This window comes from Phialemonium atrogriseum (genome assembly GCF_030411735.1).
Source record: "Phialemonium atrogriseum strain 8032-3 unplaced genomic scaffold QBC33scaffold_1, whole genome shotgun sequence".
Taxonomy (NCBI): domain Eukaryota; kingdom Fungi; phylum Ascomycota; class Sordariomycetes; order Cephalothecales; family Cephalothecaceae; genus Phialemonium; species Phialemonium atrogriseum.
In genome coordinates this window covers 2,016,088-2,038,243 of record NW_026848138.1, presented here as the reverse complement: position 1 = coordinate 2,038,243, position 22,156 = coordinate 2,016,088, and the positions used below count along the sequence as shown (strand labels likewise).

General features: G+C 56.5%; 8 protein-coding genes across 8 annotated transcripts; 4 read left to right on the top strand and 4 right to left on the bottom strand.

The window, feature by feature from the left end:
* Positions 1 to 151: 151 nt before the first annotated feature.
* QBC33DRAFT_608211 (uncharacterized protein) lies at positions 152 to 2,666 on the bottom strand (the record flags this gene model as incomplete). Its single annotated transcript, XM_060432352.1, has 5 exons — positions 152 to 172; positions 982 to 1,604; positions 1,665 to 1,992; positions 2,059 to 2,451; positions 2,526 to 2,666. The coding sequence occupies 5 exons, from the start codon at positions 2,664 to 2,666 to the stop codon at positions 152 to 154; spliced, it is 1,506 nt and encodes a 501-aa protein (XP_060289000.1).
* Positions 2,667 to 3,425: 759 nt separating this feature from the next.
* Positions 3,426 to 4,932, top strand: QBC33DRAFT_30067 (uncharacterized protein). Its single transcript, XM_060423400.1, has 4 exons — positions 3,426 to 3,849; positions 3,922 to 4,278; positions 4,357 to 4,837; positions 4,907 to 4,932. The coding sequence occupies exons 1-3, from the start codon at positions 3,581 to 3,583 to the stop codon at positions 4,739 to 4,741; spliced, it is 1,011 nt and encodes a 336-aa protein (XP_060288999.1). The 5' UTR covers positions 3,426 to 3,580; the 3' UTR covers positions 4,742 to 4,837; positions 4,907 to 4,932.
* A 1,269-nt stretch (positions 4,933 to 6,201) lies between these two features.
* On the bottom strand, positions 6,202 to 7,746 carry QBC33DRAFT_444008 (uncharacterized protein; the record flags this gene model as incomplete). Its single annotated transcript, XM_060424251.1, has 2 exons — positions 6,202 to 7,201; positions 7,268 to 7,746. The coding sequence occupies 2 exons, from the start codon at positions 7,744 to 7,746 to the stop codon at positions 6,202 to 6,204; spliced, it is 1,479 nt and encodes a 492-aa protein (XP_060288998.1).
* A 230-nt stretch (positions 7,747 to 7,976) lies between these two features.
* On the top strand, positions 7,977 to 10,646 carry QBC33DRAFT_584029 (P-loop containing nucleoside triphosphate hydrolase protein; the record flags this gene model as incomplete). The annotated part of the gene is made up of 1 exon (XM_060431393.1): positions 7,977 to 10,646. Exon 1 carries the CDS (start codon positions 8,034 to 8,036, stop codon positions 10,644 to 10,646), a length of 2,613 nt encoding a protein of 870 aa, XP_060288997.1. The 5' UTR covers positions 7,977 to 8,033.
* Positions 10,647 to 10,745: 99 nt separating this feature from the next.
* On the bottom strand, positions 10,746 to 12,781 carry QBC33DRAFT_522476 (Alpha/Beta hydrolase protein). The gene is made up of 5 exons (XM_060426542.1): positions 12,532 to 12,781; positions 12,257 to 12,476; positions 12,126 to 12,198; positions 11,331 to 12,051; positions 10,746 to 11,258 (listed from the first exon to the last, which is right to left on the bottom strand). The coding sequence occupies exons 2-5, from the start codon at positions 12,390 to 12,392 to the stop codon at positions 10,854 to 10,856; spliced, it is 1,335 nt and encodes a 444-aa protein (XP_060288996.1). The 5' UTR covers positions 12,393 to 12,476; positions 12,532 to 12,781; the 3' UTR covers positions 10,746 to 10,853.
* A 560-nt stretch (positions 12,782 to 13,341) lies between these two features.
* QBC33DRAFT_522473 (actin-like ATPase domain-containing protein) lies at positions 13,342 to 17,199 on the top strand. Its single transcript, XM_060426541.1, has one exon. It carries the CDS (start codon positions 13,651 to 13,653, stop codon positions 16,741 to 16,743), a length of 3,093 nt encoding a protein of 1,030 aa, XP_060288995.1. The 5' UTR covers positions 13,342 to 13,650; the 3' UTR covers positions 16,744 to 17,199.
* A 1,064-nt stretch (positions 17,200 to 18,263) lies between these two features.
* On the top strand, positions 18,264 to 19,786 carry QBC33DRAFT_575238 (acid protease; the record flags this gene model as incomplete). The annotated part of the gene is made up of 4 exons (XM_060430810.1): positions 18,264 to 18,483; positions 18,599 to 18,713; positions 18,794 to 18,915; positions 19,008 to 19,786. 4 exons carry the CDS (start codon positions 18,264 to 18,266, stop codon positions 19,784 to 19,786), a joined length of 1,236 nt encoding a protein of 411 aa, XP_060288994.1.
* A 1,243-nt stretch (positions 19,787 to 21,029) lies between these two features.
* QBC33DRAFT_443748 (uncharacterized protein) lies at positions 21,030 to 21,990 on the bottom strand (the record flags this gene model as incomplete). Its single annotated transcript, XM_060424236.1, has 4 exons — positions 21,030 to 21,492; positions 21,571 to 21,648; positions 21,726 to 21,815; positions 21,935 to 21,990. The coding sequence occupies 4 exons, from the start codon at positions 21,988 to 21,990 to the stop codon at positions 21,030 to 21,032; spliced, it is 687 nt and encodes a 228-aa protein (XP_060288993.1).
* Positions 21,991 to 22,156: the final 166 nt, after the last annotated feature.

Below are 22,156 nucleotides of genomic sequence, written 5' to 3'. Positions count from 1 at the left end.
GTAGGTTTATCCTCGGTCGCCCGGTGTTCCCGGTTATATGTGCCACCTGCGGGCTCAGCCATGATGGCAACTTCCTCTTCGCGCTGGGACTTGGGGAAAACTGACTGAAAACTGGGCATGGATTGATTACATGGAACATGGCACATATGCTTCAGCATGCACGGGCCACCCCCTTTCACCCCCTTTCTCTCCTCCAGGGGCATGCGCTATTTGCTCCGCGGGCAGGCGGTTAGTGAATCACGGAAGTTGCTGTTGCTGTTGCTGTCTATTGCTCTTGCTGTTGCTGTCTGTTACTATTGCCATTTCTGTCTATTGCTCTCGCTGCCACTCCTGTCACTCTTGCTGTTGCTGTCCATCGCTATTGCCGTTTCTAGAAACAACAACAGTAGCAGCGATGCAGCTGTTGCCAACTTGGCACCGGCCTGCAGAGAAAATGGCGCATGCCTGCAGAGAAATTCCCTTCTCTCCAGCCTGTTTGTGTCGATATCATCATAGGTGTGGCACATGGGCACGGTAGTATCTCACACACATGGGTGGATTACAGCAATGCTCAAACTCGAGATTGGGATTTTGAATATATCTATTTCCTGAAGGAAGCCCATATCACCAGCATTCTCAGACCAAACCCATGCCAAAGGATCATGCAGCCCATCAATACTCCCACATCGTCATCGGCTCGTCATCGCGGGCCCCATCATCAAAAGTTGGAAAGCTCTGCCTGCTGAAGGGATGGAGAGGGTTGGGGGGATAGTGATCTGAACCTCCCAGTGCCCACGCTTCCTGACACTGGCCACAATTATCCCAGTAGTTCGGCTCATTGTTGGTCCTGGCTGAATTACCTGATGTCCAGGATTTCTGCTCCGGGATGCAACTTGCCGGACCACTCAACTCCCAGATATTTTGCGCAGGCATGGAAGCCTTCCGCACAGGTGTGGGAATGGCTTCCGGCTCCCTAAGGATGATGGGTCGACCACCCCTCACAAACTGGGCGAACGTCCTAGGCCGGGAATACACCCAGCCCATGAGGGAGTGTTGTTGCCAGCCGGACAAGTAATGATCCCTCCCCTTCTGTCCATCGTACGCGACGAGCACGTGCTGTTTCCGAATGACTGCAGGTGGCTCGATGGTGTCCCTCCTCCCAACCTGGCGCATGTGTAGTCCCGGCGCAACGGTTAGGATGTTGATGAAACTTCCTTCGATGCAGTCCTTTACCAATTGCTCATCCAGCTTCTCCACGTGAATGATTCTCCTGTTTTTCAGCACGTTCTCGCACTTGATCTTGTCGAGGTCCTTGGCAAAATCGTTGCTCATTTTCAGGTTGCCATTGTGGTCCCGGTTGATGTAAGTGCGCAGGTTCAGGTAGAAATGATGAGTCGATGTGAGGAATTTCTCGTTCAATTCCAGGGCTGGCTTGACGACAACCTCCATACAGCTCGAGTAAACGGTGTCGAGATTCCGGCCAACGACTTGGCAGAAGAGCTTCATTCCGTTACAAAGAACTGTCGTCAACTCCTCCAGCCGTTGCTTTCTCATGGTTGCGTAGTCCGGGGTGCTCAGGACCGCGGTGAAAGCCTCAGCCCGCCAAGTTCGGATTGCAAACTGGTCTAGGATCAAGGGAAATGCGTCAGAGCTTCTGAAATTAGCACCTAGAATTGACCACTCACCTCGCTTGGGCTCGACACAGTTCTGCATCGCGACTTCAATGGCGCTGATAACTTGCCCGGCGGGCTCGTTGATGCAGCCCCTCTCAAAGATATTATCCTGCAGGAATCTCATAACTATGGCGATGACAACATCAACATCTGTGTCTGGGAACATAATGCCATGGACTAGGTCGCCGTGTCTGAGCAAATACCCTCTGAGAAGGGAGATGTCACTAGGCTTCCTCCTTGCAATGCCATCGAAGTTTTTGCGCTTGTCATCGTCGTCCGCGACTGGCGCGACGTGCTTCTGCACCCAGTCGCTAACACTGCCCACCGGAATGTCGTAGTCCTAGATGATCATCATGAAGCCGAGTCAGCAACATTTCTGGCCTCCATTGCTCTCCTGGTTACCTACACGGCCGGCGTCCTCTGGGGTGAACTTCTTTCGGCAAGACTGGAGGCTGAAGATGTGAGTCCGAGCATTCTCCAGATCGCTTGCCAACTTCTTGTTCTGCTTCTTGAGGTTCGCAATCTCCTCATCCCGGACATCGTTGCCTCTATTGCCTCCAGCGGACGAGACGGTGCTACTATTGAGGCTCGGCCTCCCGGCATTCCGCTGTCTCGGCAGCTTCTTCCACACTCGATCGGCTTGCTCTGCCCCGACGCGTTCTATGAGGGACTTTTTCTCAAGGTCCAACTGTCGACGCCCCGCCCCGTTCTCGCCCCGCCACTTTAGCTCACGGTCATGGCTTAAAGGATTCCCTGATAGCACTACGACGTTGTCCCTATCTCCGTTAAAGTCGATGGGCTTTGAGCCGGTCAGAAGAGCATCAAAGAGCGGTGCAAGCAAGGATTTGAGAGCGTCGACCAGGCGGTACTCACAGTGCAGAGGCACTTTTCGCAGAGCCAGGATCGTAACTTGCAGCTGACCCCTGTCTCTGTTCGAACTCGTCCGAGTTGACACACTCCAATCGCCTTTTTCGGACCAGCCGGGGCCAACCTCAGTTTCCAAAGAATCTTCATCGGGTGCACTTGGCGGAGTCATGTTCCAACAGTCAGGGGCAACTTCACCCTCAAAGCTCTCCATCTTTAAGACTAGAAAGATGTGGTGGTGACGATCTGGGAACTTTGTGTGGCGTTAAAGGGCGAAGATGAAAGATGAGAGATGAGAGATGGTGCTGAGCTGGATGGACGCCTGATGGGCGCCTATCTGGGATTGTGCAGACTTGGTGGCGGCATAGAGGTAGCTGGGTAACCCTATTGAGTACACTTGAGCCTAATGTATTCTGGATGTGAGTGTGAACACATACATGGAAGTATCACTGACCGACACTGCCCAGGTGGCGGCCCAAAGAGGGGAAGTGAGTTTCGGCTGGCAGGCAACAGTGTGGGGGACTACAAGTGAAGCAATAATATTACCTAGAGGTACCTTAGGTTAGGTACTTCGTATTTAAGTTTAGGGGGGGATACCTACCTACCTAAATGTCCCTACCTAAGGCAGACAATGTGCCTTGCAGAAATGGAATACGGAGAGGCGGATGCTTGACTCAGATCCTCTGGTCCTTCCGTCTACTAGCCTTGCCTTCCATTTGGTTCGCCGCCCATGACTCTACTACTGGACTGTAGGGAGTCCCAGAAAAGTGTGTGTGGAATGGAATGGAATTCGGTACAAAGTTCAACGCCCGCATCCCTTAATACCCCTTGATCGAGACCTGCCTTGACTCCGGACTCCCAGGACGACCTCCGCGATCAGGCGAGTCGGGCATCGCCATTCAGAAGTCAAACCCTAAATGTCTGTATGAGCAAGTAAGAGCCAGTAAGAGCCAGTAAGTATCTTCCCTGCTGCCTACCACCCAGTGCATATTTAACACATCCGTCACCCACTTTGACATGATGCCGAGCCCACGGAACCTTTGACAGCAACAGCAACAGCAGCAATGGATTTCGAACGGCTCGCCATCAGCGAGCGCAAGATCATCGTCGGCATCGACTTCTGGACTAACTACTCCGGTGTCGCCTGGGCCGAAACACACCGCCCGGACCGCCGAATGGCCATCACCTCATGGCCCATCTCAAATACAATGCGAGAGGGCGAGTCATCCGACAAGGTCCCGACCAAGATCCGTTACAATGGAGCCAATGTTGAATGGGGCTCCTCCATCCCAGCGAATGCGCCAGCCTCCGAGATCATCGAGTGGTTCAAGCTGTAGGTTCGACCCGGCAGGGATGGCCTATTACAGAAAGATCCCCTTCACTCACTGTTGAATCACTACTGTAGCGACCTAGAGTATTCGCTCCAGACCATGGGAAATACCGTCTCGCTGACTGCCACTCGCCATGGTCGTGATGTCGACAAGCTGGTCACGGATTACATATCGGCCCTTGGCGACCATCTCATGTACACACTTCGAGAAAAACTCGGCGACGGTGTGGTGAAGAGCACTCCCTTGGAATTCATCGTGACCGTCCCGGCCATTTGGAGCGATCTCGCCAAGGACAGGACCAAGCAAGCATGCCAACGGGCGCCCGGCCTTTCCGCTACCACAGCTCCCATCCATCTAATTTCCGAGCCAGAAGCAGCCGCGATGTATGCCCTCCATGGCCTCGATCCCCACGGCCTCAAAGTTGGCGATAGGTGCGTGCTCGTTGTTCTTTCAGGGGAGAAAATCGCCTCTCAGAAAAGCTGACATGGTGCCTTTTCATTTAATTATAGTTTCACCGTCTGTGATGCAGGTGGGGGTACTGTCGATCTCGTCTCTTACACCATCACAAAGTTGAAGCCCGTTTTGGAAGTCAAGGAAGCCACGCCCGGAACCGGCGGGCTGTGCGGGTCTACATTTCTCAACCTGAGATTTGCAACGTTTCTCAAAGCGAAACTAGGCAAGGAGCCCCGATTCGACAATGAGGTCATGGCCGAGGCCATGGAGCGGTTCGACAAGACGGTCAAGCGGCAGTTCACGATGAGCGCCGCGGCGGACAACAAAACCCTCGGCATCAGTAGGGGCCGGTACCAGCTCAAATCAGGAGATCTTCTAACCATCTTTGAGCCCGTCGTCCAGGAGGTGCATCAGGCTAGTCCAGGACCAGATCTCCTCTAGCACGGTGCCCATACGCGCGGTCCTCCGGGCAAGAGGGTCTGGTGTGGACAGCGAGGGTGCTGGGAAGTGTCTGTCATAGAGTGGTTTATCAATAAGGTAAGTTCCCCGGCCGCGGAGCAAATGCAAAATAGGTAGGAGAAGACGGGAGGAGGCTGACCTTGACAGGGTGACGACGTCTCCGAGAACGAGCCATTTTTGCAACATCTTTCCTACACCTCACTCGTGAGTGCAGGGCGATATATGAAGGTCGAGTTGGACAGCTACGCCGACTGTGCGGACCACCCCGCCCTCGAGCATAGGGACACCAACGTGTCTCTGATCTGCCATGTTGAGGCTGATATCAGCCACATTCCCGAGCACATGCTAGCCAGAACGATAGGAGTCGACGGCCAAGTCAGTCCTTCCAACTCTGAATGCGCGGTGTTGAAGTGAGACTAACAGGTTGGCACAGTTGTACTACGATCTACGTTGCCAGATCGAGGCAGTGTGTAAGTCGGCAGCTGCGAGCATTGTGTAGAGTGGGCATAACTAAACATAGTCGCAGACCTTTCCGCCTCAACTCGATACACGCTTATCTATAACAACCAGAGATATGACTCGGTTACTGCCGAATTTGTGTAGGAAAGGAGATCTATTATATCACCTTTCTACGGATGATGCTTTATTACATGGTAGGTGAGATCCACTTGACGTTAGGAAGGATCATGGCAGCCACATAGGTTCCATCGACAGCACGAGGGAACCGGATAATCTATATAGAAGCCACTTGTGAGGCGACAAGCCTCAAATGACCAATCTACCTCACTCTGTTTTATTGCCCCCCCCCTCATCCTGTCTTCCACATACGGAGATCGAATGGAGGTGACGCGTTGTGAATGGCGTTCGGGGCCCCTAATTAAGACGGCCACTCCTTTCTTGAGAATTATATCTTAGCTTATCCGTACACACATAACGTACTGTGACATGAATCTTCCCACAACGGTCCATATATCTCTCCTCGTGTCACTACCATGTAGGGGTGGCCATGCCATATAATATTTCAACCTAAACGACATCTTGGAAGTCTCCCGTCACAGCTCTCCGACCAGAGGATTGGGTCTGATCCCGTGAATTTGCCCATCCTGGCCCGACGACTGACCCTGGACTCATCCCATGGGCCGGATCATTCGTCCTCAGCATGCCGACCTCCCCACGAGGAGGTACCCTCCGGGCTATCGCACCTAGGTCCCTCTCATCAGAAACCCCCAAAGGGTCCAGCCTCTGGCAACGTCTGCACTCTGTATCTTGGACTTTCCATGTAAGCCCATCAAGACGTTCGCCCTGGTATCGCTTGTGTGGCAACTCATTCCAGACCAGCTCCTGCCGGCATTGCAAACAAGCCGACTGTGTTGTGAGATGGAAGCCCTGCCCGGGGCCCCCGGGGGGGAGCAATGCCCCCTATCAACCAAGGCCTTGCCACCTCACCTGATCCCATCCTTGACAGACTCGGCGGCCTCGTCGACCTTCTTCCTCGGCCAGTCGGGGCAGATGTCGATCTTGTCGCGGGGGAACCACAGCTCGAGGAAGAGGAACAGGAGGTAGTCGACGATGACGCACATGCAGAACAGCTTGCCCGCCCAGATGCCGCAGCCGTAGTACCTCTTGAGGCGGTCGATGAGGGCGAAGCTCTGGACGCCCGAGCGGCCGCGCGTGGCGCTCCAGCTGCTGCTGGGGCCGCCGGCAGCCTCGTAGCCGTAGAACTCGCCCTCGCTGATGTCGCCGGTGATGCCGTGGTAGACGCGCTCGGTGCGCAGGGCGACGTTGGTCCACGAGTACATGCTGCGCACCTGCTCGTGGAAGAGCTCGGTGCGCACCTTGTTGGCCCGCAGCGCGGCGATGGCGCGCCCCGTCGCCGCCACAAGGTCGTCCTCCTCGGGCTTGGCGAAGGCCGTCATGTGCGAGGGAAGCACCTCGGGGATGCCGCCCACCTGCGTGCACACCACGTACAGGCCGCAGCTGGCCGCCTCGACGATGACGGTGCCGAACGCCTCCGTCAGCGACGGGTGCAGGTAGATGTGGCCGCGCACCATGACGTCGCGCACCTCCTCGTGCCGGATCGGGCCGAGCATCTCCACCCGGTCCTGGAGCACGTTCTGCTCGATCATCTGCTCCAGGTCGATCGACTTGGGGCCGGAGCCCGCGATGATGAACCGCGTGTTGGGGTGGTTCTCCAGGATCCGCGGGATGGCTGCCGTCAGCAGGTCCGTGCCCTTGTTGTAGAAGAGCCGCGAGATCACCACGATCGTGATGGTGTCGTGCGGGCCGAGCTGCCGCGCCGGGGGCGGGATGCTCCCGAACCCGTCCGCCTGGTTGCTGTAGCCCGGGTGGTGGAGCGGCCGGAAGTTCTCAGCCACCACGGCGTTGGGGATCGCGGACACCATGAGTGGATCCAGCGAGGCCCGGAGGACTGTATTCTCCTTGCTGCCAAAAAGTGTCAGTTCAGACTTTTCGGGACAGAAGTGGAAGGGCGTCGCATCGCAGACTCACCAGGTATGGCTCACGCAAATGACATGGTCGACGTCGCTCAGGGTGAACTTCAGGAGCTTGTTTGTCAGGATGCTCGCTGCGTTGGCAAAGCCGAACAGCGAGTGGTCGGTGAAGACGGTGCGCAGGCCCATGGTCCTGGCATGGAGGATGGCCTCATGGCACAGGCTACTCAGACTAGCATGGCCGTGGACGATGTCGATCTGCTCCCTTAGGACAATGTTGCGAAAGATGGGGAAGAATGAGAAGACCGTGGGGAAGGTTGCGGCCCGGTATATGACCAAGAAGGGGACGTGGTAGACTTTGATCCCGTTTGTGAGATACCTGACGCCTGTCCGGCCTTCATAGGCGTGGGTTATGATGATGACCTTGTGGCCCCTGTCGATGAGCTTGCTTGAGAGCTGGTATATGTGACTTTCAATCCCCCCCGGCTGGGGAAAGAAGAAGTCGCTAACCATAGCGATGTTGTATGTTCGCCGCATTGTAACTGATCTGTCTCGTGCTCTGAATTCATCATTTATGTCGTCGCTCTGGGCTAAACTCTCGTGACAAAACACACGCGATGAGATGAACCACGGATCCCCTTTCCACGTCGCTTGTTTAGAGCTGGGGATCTGCTGATAACGATAAGGAAGGCGGTGGGTGGCGGCAATTTGGACACCTCCCCAAAAATTTCCCTGTAGCAAGCCCCACCACGAAGTGAAGCTTTCTGGTCAAGCAAGTCTCAGCTCGCGGCGGTTGTCGTCGCATACGCTCAATTTCCAACAAGATGTATGCTCGCTACATCCCCCCTGCAAAGAAGAGGGACCCGCCTCAGGCGGCCACCTTTGATGATGCGCCGGAGAGCGTCACACCCGGCGCCGTCTTGCGAAACTCAGCAACGCCATATGCACGATATATACCCCCTCCGAAAGGGGAGGCTTCGGGCTCTGCAGTCGTCCGGCCGCGGAAGATTGTGTTCACGGACGAAGACTTGCCCGATCCGAAGCAAAACAAACGAAAGCGAGAAGCGGAGGAAGAGAATTCAGCCCCCGAGAAGAAGGAGAAGAAATCTAAAAAGTCGAAAACAGCTACTACAGAGTCAAATGAGCTTGGTGACTCGAAGAAGAGCAAGAAATCCAAGAATTTGAGAGACAGCGAGGACGCCGAGGAAGCCCCGAAGAAAAAGTCCAAGGATAAGAAAGCCAAGAAGCAAAAGAAGCAGGATCCAGATGCGGATGCTGAGGCCGACGAGGACAGCAAGCCCCTAGATGGACAAATCTCAGCCACAGCTGAGGCGGATTCCGGATCGAAACATCAGACACTCGGTGCTGACGGCGACTCGAAAGAGGTGAAAAAGACCAAGGAGAAAAAGAAGAAGAAGGCGAAAGAGCGGACATCAGAGCAAGAGCAGGACCAGAACGAGGGCCATGATTCCCTTGACAAAACCCAAAAGAAGCACAAGGCTATACTCGATAGGAAAGAAAAATCTCTCAAAAGGGAACCGGTGGCTAAGAGCAATGTCGACTCCACGGACCCCGATCCAGTCGCAGTAGACGGGTTGAAAGATGGAATTACGGAGCCCGAGGTCCACGGACTCGAGCCGCTCCCTCAGCCAGAGCCGGTAAAACTTGACGATCTGAAGCCTCCTTCCTATGAGACCCTCCCGCCGTGGCTTGCGGCCCCGATACGAGTCGCCGCGGGTACAAGAGCCTCGTTCACCGACCTTGGTATCAGCCCCGAAGCCTCCAAAGTCCTGGAGTCGAAGGGGTACAAAGAAGCCTTTGCGGTGCAGACCGCTGCAATTCCCCTGCTGCTACCATCTCCAGATCGGCAGGGAGACCTTGTCATTTCGGCAGCGACCGGCTCCGGAAAGACGCTGGCTTACGTGCTGCCAATGGTCCGCGACATCAGCCAGGGGATGGTCACCAAACTTCGGGGCCTGATCGTGGTACCGACACGGGAGCTGGTCCGCCAGGCGCAAGAAGCCTGCGAAGTGTCTGCCGGTGCTTTTGCCGGCGCAGGTCGGAAGCGTGTCAAGATTGGCATTTCGATGGGCAGCCAGGCATTACGGCAGGAGCAGTCTGCTCTTATGAAGGAGGAGCAGGTATACGATCCCAGTGGGTATGAGAAGTGGACGTCAGACAATAAGGACCTCGACTTGGACGGTTCGGACGACATGCTTCCAGTGCTGGATGCTTCAAAGCCGCTTCCAGGCCATGTCATCCGGCATGTCTCGAAGGTCGACATTCTGATTTGCACTCCGGGAAGACTGGTTGAGCATATCAACCAGACTCCCGGTTTCAGCCTCGACTACGTACGGTGGCTCATTGTTGACGAGGCAGATAAGCTGCTCGCCCAGAGCTTCCAGCAGTGGCTTGATGTTATGATGGAGAAGCTGTCCAGCGACAAGAAGGGGGCACGGGACTTCCCCGGATCCAACAAGTCGGGCATTCGCAAGGTCATCCTCAGTGCTACGATGACTCGCGACCTCAGCCTCCTAAATAGCTTGAAGCTTCAACGGCCCAAGTTGATTGTTCTAGAAGGCCGGGGAGCGGACGAAGACCAGGCTCTCGCTGTCGAGGGCGAGCACGTCTTGCCGGACCTGCTCAAGGAGTATGTCATCAAAGTCCGGAACCCCAAGTTCAAGCCCCTCTACCTGGTGGATCTCCTCAACAGCAAGCACATGGTTCCCCTTGATGCCGAGACAGAGGCACAAGACCCGTTGCCAGAAGACAAGGAAGCAGACCATTCCTCCGCCTCAGGCTCTTCCGACTCGGAATCCGACTCCGACTCCGACTCCGACGCCAGCTCCACCTCCTCCCCAGCCTCCCCAACGGCCCCCTTCCCCACCACAGCCCTAATCTTCACCAAATCCAACGAAACCGCCCTCCGCCTCTCCCGCCTCCTCGCGATCCTCTCCCCGCAACTCACCGCCCACCTCGGCACCCTGACCTCGACGACGCGGACGTCGGAGCGGCGGCGCACGCTCCGCGCCTTCGCGTCCGGGGCCGTGCGCATCCTCGTCGCCTCGGACCTCGTCGCGCGCGGCGTCGACTTGCCCGGGCTGGCGCACGTTGTCAACTACGACGTCCCCGCGGGGGGAGCAGGCGCGTACGTGCACCGCGTGGGCCGGACGGCTAGGGCGGGACGGGGCGGGTGCGCGTGGACGCTGGTTACTATGGCTGAGGCGGGGTGGTTCTTTAGGGAGGTTTGTGGGGAGGGGAGGGGGAAGGGGGATGAGGTCGGGAAGAGTGTCGTGAGGAGGTCTGGGAAGGTGGAGAGGGTGAGGGTTATTGGGGATGGGGAGGCAGGTTGGTTTAGCGATGAGAGGGTGCAGGTTTATGAGGATGCATTGGAGCAGTTGGGGAAGGAAGCTGGGGAGGGGAGGAAGGGGAAGTAGTTGGGTAAGTGTTAGGGGGTTAATTGTTGACGGTAGTGGACGGTCAGAAATCAGGTATCTGAACTGCCTACTGTAGGCCTTCTTCATACTGGAACGAAATCGAATTCATCAGTGGAGTATTATGGTTGAGAATCTGTCCGCAGCCCCTATTCCACCCACACCCCTTTCACCGTTCCTCCGACAAAGCTACATAAGTACAGCGATCTTTCAAAGGAAGATCCCCAAAACGGCAAATACACCAAGAACAAGGCCCATCGCAGGCCCAACTCGACCACTAGAATTGCTGGTAGTCGTAGGAACGGGCGCCCCAGAGGAGGTAGTCGGCGTCGAGCCATTGGCCGGACTGATCACCATGGGAATGCCGGTACAGTTGAAGTCGTACTCATTCCCGATACCCAGGTTCGGGCCGACCCGGTTGTGGTACGCCAGGCGGACGAGCGTCGACTCGTTCGTCGAGTAGCGCGGCCAGCCGCCGTCGCCGTACGTGGACAGGCCGTTGACGGGGTCCTTTGCGAAGGCGGCCCACGCGCCGCGCAGGTACGCCCCGACGGCCTGCTCCTCCGGGGTGTCGGGCATGATTTCGGTCGGGGTTGCGTTGAAGAGGACGGGAACCTGCGGATCAAAAGCACCTTAGCTATAACCCTCGGCCTGGGCACGTGGCCAGGCTGTTGTCGCGAAACTCACATCGGATCCATGCCACGCCCCGCTGGGCGGGTCGGTTGTCAGCTCCAGGTTGGGGAAGTCGCCGAAGTAGCGATACCTCCAGGTCGGGTTCCCCTGCAGCACCGAATCGGCAGCACGCTGTGCGGCAGGGCAGACGAATGTCACCGAGTTCAGATCCGGCAGCGCGGATTCGGGTAGCTGCGGGGCCAGCAGCCGGTAGAGGCCGGCTTCGAAGTCGGTGTTGCCTACGAGGACCGGTGCTGCGATGGGCTTGCGGCCCGAGTAGTTGGAGAAGACTACCTGCTCGTCAACGGTCGGACTGAAGAGCAGTGGAAGGTCCTTGTCCGTGTTGGCGGGGAGTTTGGCAGAGATCTCGGCCCCTGACTTGGTCATCATGCATTCGTGGACTTTGTCGTGATCGTCGGATGCTCCGCCACAACCAACGGCCGTGGTTGAGTTAAACCACAACGAGTTGGCTGTTTCATTGGACAGCGTGCCCAACCCGACTGTGCCACTCATGAGGATGAAGCCGTGGACGATTGGGTCATCGGTCCAAGCATAGGAATAGAAGTCGGACGACCCTCCGCCGGCTGACTGGCCGAAAAGCGCGATTCGGTCGGTATCACCACCGAACGCGGCAATGTTGTCTCGCACCCATTCAACCGCTAGTCGCTGGTCTAGGAGTCCGAGATTCGCCCTGGTGGTGGGATTCCCAGGGAAGCCAAAAATCGATAGTCGATAACTGGATGGCCACACACAAGTCAGCAGGTCCGGGAACCAGAATGCGGCGGCTGGACGAAGATTCTATCATCTTACTTCAACGACACAACAATGACATCTTCCTTCTCAACGAAGGCCTGCCCGTTGTACCAAACCGAGTTTGAACCCCCTATAGCCGAAAATTAGTTCGGTTTGCTGGCCAACTTCCTGCCTGGGAAGTGTCCTACCAGAGGTGTATGCGCCCCCGTGGATCCAGACCAAGACGGCTTTCTTGGCCTCGCCAGACTGAGGCTTGGTCCAGATATTCAAGCTCAGACAGTCCTCGCTCTGATTGGGGTAAGTCATTTCCTCGAGAAGCTGCATAGCCACCTCTGTAATAGTGATGTTGGCAAAGGCGTCAGGATCTGTATCACCGCTAGTAATGTTCGACCCCAAGCACGAAGGGCCCTGGTTCTTTTTGTCAGTGGCTTGTAGCAACGGGGGAAATGGCGGGGGTACGGACAAATGCGCCTGCGACGATGGTGGTATTTCCATTGTATTCGACTGGGGGCTGGAATCGAAGCTTTCCCACGGGGGGTTGAGCATACGGGATTCCCAGATACTCTGAGACTTCAGTGAAGTTCAAGGCGGCATGGCCTTGGACAGGGCCGCTGCTAGTCTTCACAGTTTGGCCAACAGTCCACCGTTTCTGATGGAGGACTACTCCATCTCTGGTGCTGGGCCTGAATGCAAGGACCGAGATGGCCCCCAGGAGAGAGACTAGGCGACATAGGCTCTGCTGCATCTTGGGCAGTTGAAGCTGGACAATGAGGAGAGTGACGACTGTCGGGACATTCCCCACACACTTGTGATGGGGTCATCAAGGACATATATATATCCCTCTGAGTTTCAGCGGAGAGCTAGAAGATCTACCTCGTCGGGCTTATTCTCTAAACAACATGACGGCTCATTGCGTGACCCCGAAGGGGGCCTCGCGGCCAGTCGGGATCAAGCAAGGACCACAACACTGAGTTGCAGAGCAGATGCGAAAAACGAGCAGCCGGGGCGTCCCATGGTTGGAATCTGCCTAACAAGGTTATCAACAAGTTGGTGTCTACGTGTGTGCCTGCGATTCCGCACGTCACCCCTGCGCTTGGCACATCATCATGTCGATCCCAGCGTCCGAACGACAGGAGCAAAAGCGAAATACGGGCTCCGGCCGCCAGGGCTGACTCCACCCCCCCGGCCCAGCCCCCCGCCGCCCCATGGTCGTTCGGATCGGATGAATAAAAGGCCACTTCAGCAGATATGATTGGTTCAAGTCGCTCAGACCCTGTAAAAGGTGAAAGGTGGCAGGTGGCAGGTGGCAGGTGGCAGCTCTGCTTTTGTGATACGACAAGTTGTCCTTATTGGCAACCACAGCTCCCGTTTGCTATCTATCGTGGTCACATCGAATTGAGGCCAGATTCCCTCAATGTCTTCAGTACTTCCCTAACATTAAACCCCCTTTCTTCTCTTGATCATTGCATGATCTTTCCTGCTGGTCAGCAGCAACAATCCCCTCCTCCGGTCGCTGCGACTGTGTCTCTTACTTGAGGTTACGAGATACCCCCCCCCCCCCAAGCCCACACCTATATCAAAGATGGCGAGGCGAACTAGATCACCGTTAGCAGCCTTACTCTGCGCGGTATTCTTCTTCTCCGCCAATGTTCTAGCCGTTTCAGCAGTGCTAGGAGTCGACCTGGGCGCCGGCTACATCAAAGCAGCGCTCGTCAAGCCAGGCATTCCACTAGAAATCGTCCTGACCAAGGACGCGAGACGGAAAGAGGCGTCCGCCGTCGCGTTCAAGCCTTCCTCGAATGGCCCCAAGGCAGGGTCTTACCCCGAGAGGTTCTACGGCTCCGACGCAGTGGCCCTCGCCCACCGATTCCCCGGCGATGTCTACCCGAACCTCAAGACCCTCCTCGGCCTACCTGTAGACCACGCCGCCGTGAAGGACTACGCCGCGCAGCACCCCGCACTGAAACTGGTCGCTCACAAGGCGAAAGGAACCTCCGCATTCAAGAGCGCCGGTGCGTTCACTGCAGAAGAGGAGGCATTCCTGGTGGAGGAGCTGCTTGCCATGGAGCTGCGGAGCATACGGACGAACGCGGAAGCTCTTGCTGGCTCGGGAAGCTCCGTCCGCTCGGTAGTTCTCACCGTCCCGCCATTCTACACCACCGAGGAGAAGCGCGCAGTCGAATTGGCCGCCGAGCTCGCCGGACTCCGCGTCTTGTCCCTGATCAGCGATAGCTTGGCGGTTGGACTGCACTACGCAACCAGCCGCCAATTTCCCAATATCAATGAGGGTGGGAAGCCGGAGTATCATATGGTCTTTGACATGGGCGCCGGGTCGACCAAGGCCAGCGTGCTGAAGTTCCAGAGTCGGACTGTCAAGGACGTTGGCAAGTTCAACAAAACCGTCCAGGAAGTCCAGGTCTTGGGCGGTGGCTCCGACCGGAGCCTTGGTGGTATTGCCCTCAACTCGCTCATTGTGGATGATATGATCTCTCAATTCGTCGACTCGCCCAAAGCCCAGAAAGCATCGGTCACTCTGGAGGGCGTCAAGGCACACGGCCGCGCTATCGCTAAGCTCGCCAAGGAGGCTGAGCGGTTGCGCCACATTCTCAGCGCCAACACGAACACGCAAACCAGCATCGAGAGTCTTTACGACGATGTCGATTTCAAGTACAAGATCAGCCGGGCCGAGTTTGAGACATTCGCCGAGAGCCATGCTCAGAGGGTGGCGGCGGTCATCCAGGGCGCTCTCGATGTTGCCGGCATTCAAGTTGCCGACCTCGACTCTGTGATCCTTCACGGAGGCGCTTCCCGTACCCCATTCCTCCAGGCGGAGCTCGAGAAGATTATCGGTGGCCCCGATAAGATCCGCAAGAGCGTCAACTCGGATGAGGCTGCCGTATTTGGAGCTGCCTTCCGAGCGGCCGAACTCAGCCCAAGTTTCCGTGTCAAGGAGATCCGTATCTCTGAACCGGCTGCCTACCCAGCGGGCATGAAGTGGACGGACGACAAGCAAAAGCCCCGGAATCAAAAACTCTGGACTGCCACCTCGGCTCTTGGAGCTGCTTCTAAGGATGTCGCGTTGCCTAACCTCGAGGACTTCTCTGCCAGCTTCTACCAGCTTGTTCCTGCGTCTAACGGCGAGGACACCGTGGAGGCAGAGACTAAAGTCTTCGCGACCAAGAACTTGACTGCCACGGTAGAGCAGCTCGTCGAGAAGTATTCCTGCGAGAAGTCCGACATCCAGTTCAAGGTCGGTGTCCGTCTGGCAAGCGAGAATGGAGAAGTGGAAGTCACAAAAGTTACTGTCGAATGCGAAGTTGAGGTACCGGAGGAGGGAGGCTTTGTTGATGGGGTGAAGAACCTGTTCGGCTTTGGCAAGAAGGACCAACAACCTCTCAAGGGGGATGAGGAACCTGTCGAGGATACAGAAGCCTCATCGTCTACGACCGCCTCATCCGAATCCGAACCTTCGGCTACAGATTCCACCTCGTCGTCCACCACGGCAACGTCATCTGATTCTGCTTCCGCCTCGGCGGACAGCGAACCAAAGCCGAAGAAGAAGCAAATGATGACCATTCCTGTCGACTACACGCTAGAAAAAGCGGGGCCGTCATTGCCCAAATCAGATCTCTTGGCCCTCAAGGACCGACTCAAGGCGTTTGATGCGTCAGACCGTTCGATCCGGCAACGTGAAGAGGCGTTGAACCAGCTCGAGGGTTTAACCTACAGAGTCAGAGACCTGTTGGAACGCGAGGACTTCGTTGGCGCTTCTACTGCCAAGGAGAGACAGGATCTTGAGAAGAAGAGTGGCGAGGCGAGTGACTGGCTCTCTGGAGATGGTGTGCATGCGACAAGAGAGGAGCTCAGAAGCCGCTCCAAGGGTATGCAGGACGTCATTACTCGTATCGAGAAGAGAATCGAGGAAGGCTCCAAGCGACCTGAGCTCATCACCGGGCTGAAGGAAGCGCTCCAGCAGACGAAAGATTTCATCGCCTCGATCAAGAAGGACGTCGCAGAGTACGAGGCATTTAAGTCTTCTCAGATTGCTTCATCTGCTTCATCTACCTCGACCAGCACCGATACTAGCACGGTCACCGAGGCTCCGACTGCTGATGACTTCGCTGGACTTGAGGATGACGAGGCAACAACCTCGACGACTACCGAGATCTTGGAGATGGAGGACCTTCTCAAGGAGCGCGGCCCGGTGCCACCTGTGTATTCCCTCGAAGATCTCAAGGAGACCGAGGAGGCTTACGATTCCATTACAGCCTGGCTGGAGAAGAAGCTCGCCGAGCAAGAGAAACTCGGCCCGACAGACGACGCGGTACTTCTTGTCAAGGACCTTACCGAGAAGCGAGACAAACTCGACAAGGTTGGCGTGGATCTCGCCATGAAGGGAGTACGGAACTTTGAGAAGAAGAAGCAGAAGAAAGGCAGCAAGACGAAGGGCAAGTCCTCGACCAAGACTGCCAAGGCCAAGAAGCCGGCATCCACAATCGAACTCAAGCCCGACAACGAGGGCAATATGCCGACTGAGGAAGAGATCGCCGAGATGATCAAGAAGTTCACCGAGTCGCCGGAATATCAGGAGGCTCAGGCCGAGCAGGGCAAGGAGGGTAACGAGGCCAAGGAGGAGGAGATGGAGGACACGGAGCGCAAACATGAGGAGCTGTAATCAGTTTATGTGGGTGGCGCATCATCGGTACGGAGTTATAGGGTGTGTGTGTGTGTGTGTGAGTATGAAGGTCCAAACAGAGGCCAGAAGTACTGTGGAATTCCCCATATAGACGACTTACTATCAACACATCCGTTGGTCTCCTCCCTCGCACTCGCGTAGCCGACCGAGCCAAGATGAATTTGTACGTTGGGGGGGCAAATACCAGCTCCGCCAGAGTGACAAACACTGTTGGGCTTCGCGTGATTATGTCGTTCCCCGGCTCCCCCTTTTCCCTCCTGTCCGGCACGCGGCCTATTTCCCACCGTGACATTGCTCTGCCGGTAATCTGAGTCGGGTGCCACAGCCAAGAACCCGGGTAGCGGGTGGGCCCTACAGACATACAGATTCGAAGACCAGTTACAAGAGCCGGAACGTGCCACGGGTGTAGGTAGGAGTATGTCGACTCGACTGGGGGGTGGAGGGTTGGTTCACAACACAAGGGGCGAACTCGCCTGGCCTGCCACGGCGGCTGCAGGCCGAATCTAGAAATTCGTTCCTTTGCAACCGAATCGCTTTCCCGTTCCCGTTCCTTGTAATTCGCCCACGGCTCCGTGCTATCGACGGCGACGGAGCGCATTGGTCAAGCTTGTGTACTGCTGCAGAGTCGCAGATGCGGCAACCCGTCGGTTTACAACCCCCCTTTTGCGTTCCCGGCTGGCTGCTCGGCCGTTTCAAGGTGAGTCCTCGCTTTTTGTTTCCGTCATGTTGGCCCTGTAGGGTGACCGGCTTGCATATTCAGGACACCAGGGTGTAACCTGGGGACAAACGGAGCAAAGGGCCCGTTGTGTTGCAGGTTCTGCTCACCAGGAGATAGACTAGGCTAATGCAGGTTGGATCGATGTGAGCAAGCTACCTACCTACCTACCTACCTACCTAGGCGGACAGAAGAAACTATGTAAACAGTTGGTTTATTGTTGGAGCAAAGCTAGAAGGCGATCAGCTCTCAGAATCCTGCAGCCCCTGTTGGGACTGCCTCTCCACCTCGTAGACTGCCCGGGTAGATGCATCTTGGTCTGATCCACCACTCTTTGTTCGTTCCTTCCAAGTGAATCACTGGCGGGCTGGTCAGGCACACATTCATTTGAATCAGGTCATCCACCTGCCACTTGCTGCTTTAGCTGACGGCAGCTTGGCAGTCCTACCTGGGTACTACTTCTCTCTCGCGACGCTGCCCCGGGTTCCTTCCACGCAATAACAAGCGATCTCACAACCTCAGATTTCGAGGTATCCGGAGGGAGTGCAAACACGGGCAGGCCATCTATCCGGCGGACCATCTTCCAATCTTTGTCTTCTTCCTACGACATACCATACCTACCTACAGAGTCACTCGTTCCTGGAGATAATAATCTCCTACCTCTCCCTACTTAGGCACCCATATTGCACTCCTCCATACTATACCTACTTTCCTAGGTCTGCTTCTATCACCAGGGACCAACCCACCTACAAACTACATCATAGCCCCCCTCCCTACATTCGCGATGCCGGCCATGCGGTTGTGCCTCGCCCTTGTACTGTCGCTCGTTCACGGCCACCCCGCCCCCTTCAATCCCGCCACCGCGTCTCGCGGATTCTCCATCGGCGCCGCGCGCAACCCGAATTACAAGCCCAATGGACCTGTCCAGTACATGCGTGCTCTAGCCAAGTGGGGTGTCGATATCCCAACCAACCTCGCCGATATTGTGTCGAGCAAAGGTTCCAGTAGGCTTCCCCCTTCCCCCTCGTTTCCCGGAGTTCGGCCGCAATGCCAGACCTATGCCCCCATGTTTATCGTTCGATTCGCGAAAGCCAATATGTTAACAGGTACCTCACATAGTTGGCACGGTTATCGCACAGAACCAGTCGTACGATATAGAGTATCTCAGCCCCGTGAACATTGGAAACCCGCCCCAGGAAGTCCTGCTCGACCTTGACAGCGGCTCCTCGGATCTGTAAGTATCATCGGGGCCCGGAAAACCCCCCGTACCCAAGGAGGATAGGTGGCACGAATGGGTTCTAACCGCTCTTGCAGCTGGGTCTTCTCCACTGAAACGAAATCGGCTGCAACTGGTTCTGGTAGCCGACAGATCTGGAAACCCGAGCTGTCAACGACGGCCGCCAAGTTGAATGACTCGAGTTGGTCCATCATTTATGGCAAGTCCCTCTTCCCGGATATGGATGGCATGCCACTTGGCATGTATCATCACATGTCTCTCGAAGACAATCCCTGGCTGACTCCCTCACAGGCGATGGCAGCTACGCCACCGGCAATGTCTGGCAGGACCACGTCAACATCGGTGGCATCATTGTCCCCGACGCCATCGTCGAGACGGCGGTGACCGTGTCTCGCTCCTTGGCCAGCGACGATGTCATATCGGGTCTTCTGGGACTCGCATATAACCTGCCGAGCCAGGTCATGCCCGCCCAGCCGACGTTCCTCGAATCCCTGGAGCCGCTACTGGACCAGTCCGTGTACACGGTCGACCTGCGCTGGCACGACAGCGGGTTATACCAGTTCGGGGCCATCGACCACAGCAAGCACGTCGGCGAGATCACCTGGGTGGCGCTGGCCGACGACGCGCGCTTCTGGGAATTCCCCTTCACGCGCTTCAACGTCGGGTCCTCGCGCGTGTGGCTGCTGTCGTCGTGGCGCGCCGTGGCCGACACGGGCACCACGCTGATCCTGCTCCCCGCCGACCTGACCCAGCTGTACTACGCCGAGGTCCCCGGCGCAAACTTCAACGCAACCTACCAGGCCTGGGTGTTCCCTTGCGGCGCCGACCTGCCCGACTTCAACGTCGGCTTCGAGGTCGGCGACTGGCACGCCGTCGTCCCGGGGAAGTACATCAACTACGTCGCCCTGAGCGAGTACGACCCGGGCTCGACCGACTGCTACGGCGGCATCCAGGAGAACGGCAACCTGCCCTTCTCCATCCTGGGAGACGTCTTCCTCAAGGCCGTCTTCGCCATCTTCGACAAGGACGGCGCCCGGGTTGGGTTTGCGGACAAGATCTTGGAGGCCTGATCGATCTTTTGCAATGGGTCGGTCGTTGTGGGGGTTTTTTTTGGGCGAGTGGAATGTGTCTCTGGCACTGCGGCTCGGGGCTGAGACCAAGATAACATGCGATGACTAGCTAAGCATGTGTGGGTTTGATCGCTCGCCCGATTCGCGGTTTTAAGGGGCTCTCATTTTCCTTGGTCGTTCTTTTTCCTTCCCTTTTTTTCTTTTTCTTTCCTTGTTCCGCATACGGCACTGGAGAAATTGTCCAGTCGCGCCCGTTTCCGGCTGATTGCAACGGCATAATACAAGCTTAGCTTTTGCGGCTCCGTCCGTCAGAACAAGGCGTTTCGCCCGGCGACATGCAGAGAATAGAAGAAAAAAGGGCGTGGGCGGTACACTGAGGTGTTGTTTGCCCTGATAATTGCTTCTTAAGTCGCCAGTGCAAACTCCTCAGAACGCGGCGGGACCCCATGCCTGCCTGCGAGACGAGACAAGACTGTCGTGACGGGATGCGGAACCTCAAGAATAGGTATCTAACAACATGCATTAAGATGGAAGCTGCCTCCAACGATTGGTCGGTATGTACACTCAACATGTGGCTCAAACCAGCTTACTCAATCCCCCCTCCCTCCCGATGATGTGAACCATTCCATCCCCCCCCCCCCCCCCCCAAAACCTCCATTGCCACTGTCATCAACACTACCACCATAGGAACCCGAGATTGGGGAATAAAAACAACCAGAGAAAATTGCCCTGCATTACCGGTAGCCCTATAAAGCAGTACCTATTTCAAATGGAAGGGAACCTGAACCAAGTCGCGAACTGAAAAACAAAAGCCGGTGGGAGAGAAGGACTAGCTCCGGGGGGGGAACAATAATATGTGATCGTCTTGTTCGAGAAAGGATGCAGGTATCCTGGGACGCCAGACGCGGTGGCGGTGCTGAAGCGAGCGACGAAGTGACGATACTGATGGCAGCCGCCGGTTTGAAATGGTAGGCATATGGGATAGGGTATGATGAACAACGTTGCGAGGGCATTTGTCCCGGCGATCTATAGGCCCCCTGCGTGTCCCTGATTCCCATTGACGGTGGCCCTGTTCGGAAGGCAAACGAAGTAGCTCAATTGCCGGTTTCCCCTTGTCCGTTGACAAACCCATCCTCTTGTCCGATATCGTGTGCCATGCCAGCAAAGGACAAACGGGGAACTTTGGCGGGCTGAAAGGAGGGAAGGAGCGGGGAACGCATCATTGTCCACCCATGATCTAGTCTTAGGCGTCCTGCTCGTCGTCGCCATCTTGCGCAGCAACAATAACAAAGTCAGCAACGTCGGCAAAGTTAGCGGTCTCGGGCGTATATCCCTTGGGATGACGGCCAGGCTCGTCCAGGGAAGGGGCAGGGGAGGAGGGGGAGGATGATTGGAGGTTGGAGATGCACGTAGGCCCGGTGATAGAGGAAGATGATATGGTGTTGGGGAGTGTGCTGCGGCTGCGGATGACGAGCTCGTATTCACCTTCACTAGCTACCGGCGTCGGCGGCAGTGCGCCCGGCATTGCCTGGTGAGCCTGCCTTGCCGTGCCGGCTCGGCTCCTGCTATGCTGCTGCTGCTGCTGCTGCCGCTGGTCGTGTGCGCCTCGCCGAGCGTGGTCTTTCTGGGGAAGCGGCGGAGGCGCCTCAGCCCCCGTCTCCGACGCTTGTGGCTGGTCGAAGGCGTTGCCCACGGGGGGCCGTTGGCTGCGAGGGCTGCTGCCTGAGGACACGGCCGAAGCCAGTCGCTGGTCGAGGTTATTACCGGCATCGGGCTTGGAGGACCGCAGTCGCTGCTCCATCTCGCGGATTCGGGCCTCGAGAGCCTCCAGCTCAGTGGCTTGTGTAGTGATCAGTTGTTTCCTGCCTCGACAAACAGTCCAAGTCAGCCCGAGGGTCTCGTCCTGTAAGCAGCTTCTCTGGGGTGGGGGGATGCTGACCGCTTGTCGATCTGCTCATCTAGATCGGCGACGCTGTTGTCGATGCGGAAGATATCCCCTAGTTCCTGGGAGAAGGACCTGGCGATAGTTCTGTGGCGGTTGTTGCTTGGGTCAGTCTCCATGTTTCCTTTGTTGGGTATATGCATCTGGGAACGCATCTGGGAGGGGCCATGGAGGGAGAAGGTGAAAGAGAGGGCGAAGAAACGCACGATTGGGGTCGGCGGCCATTTGGCTTCCAGTCACGGTCGAGCTCTTCGTCAGTCATGGTGTTGTCTTGTGGCTGTGGAGAACCGTTCGCAATGTAATGGGTTTGTTTGAGTTTAGCAGGGAGATGGAACGTCGAGGGCTCGAGTTGTGCCGGAGGAACAAGAAGATCAGTGTCTAATAAGACAGGTGGAGAGCAGGGCTGGCTTTTTAGACAAGGAATCCCG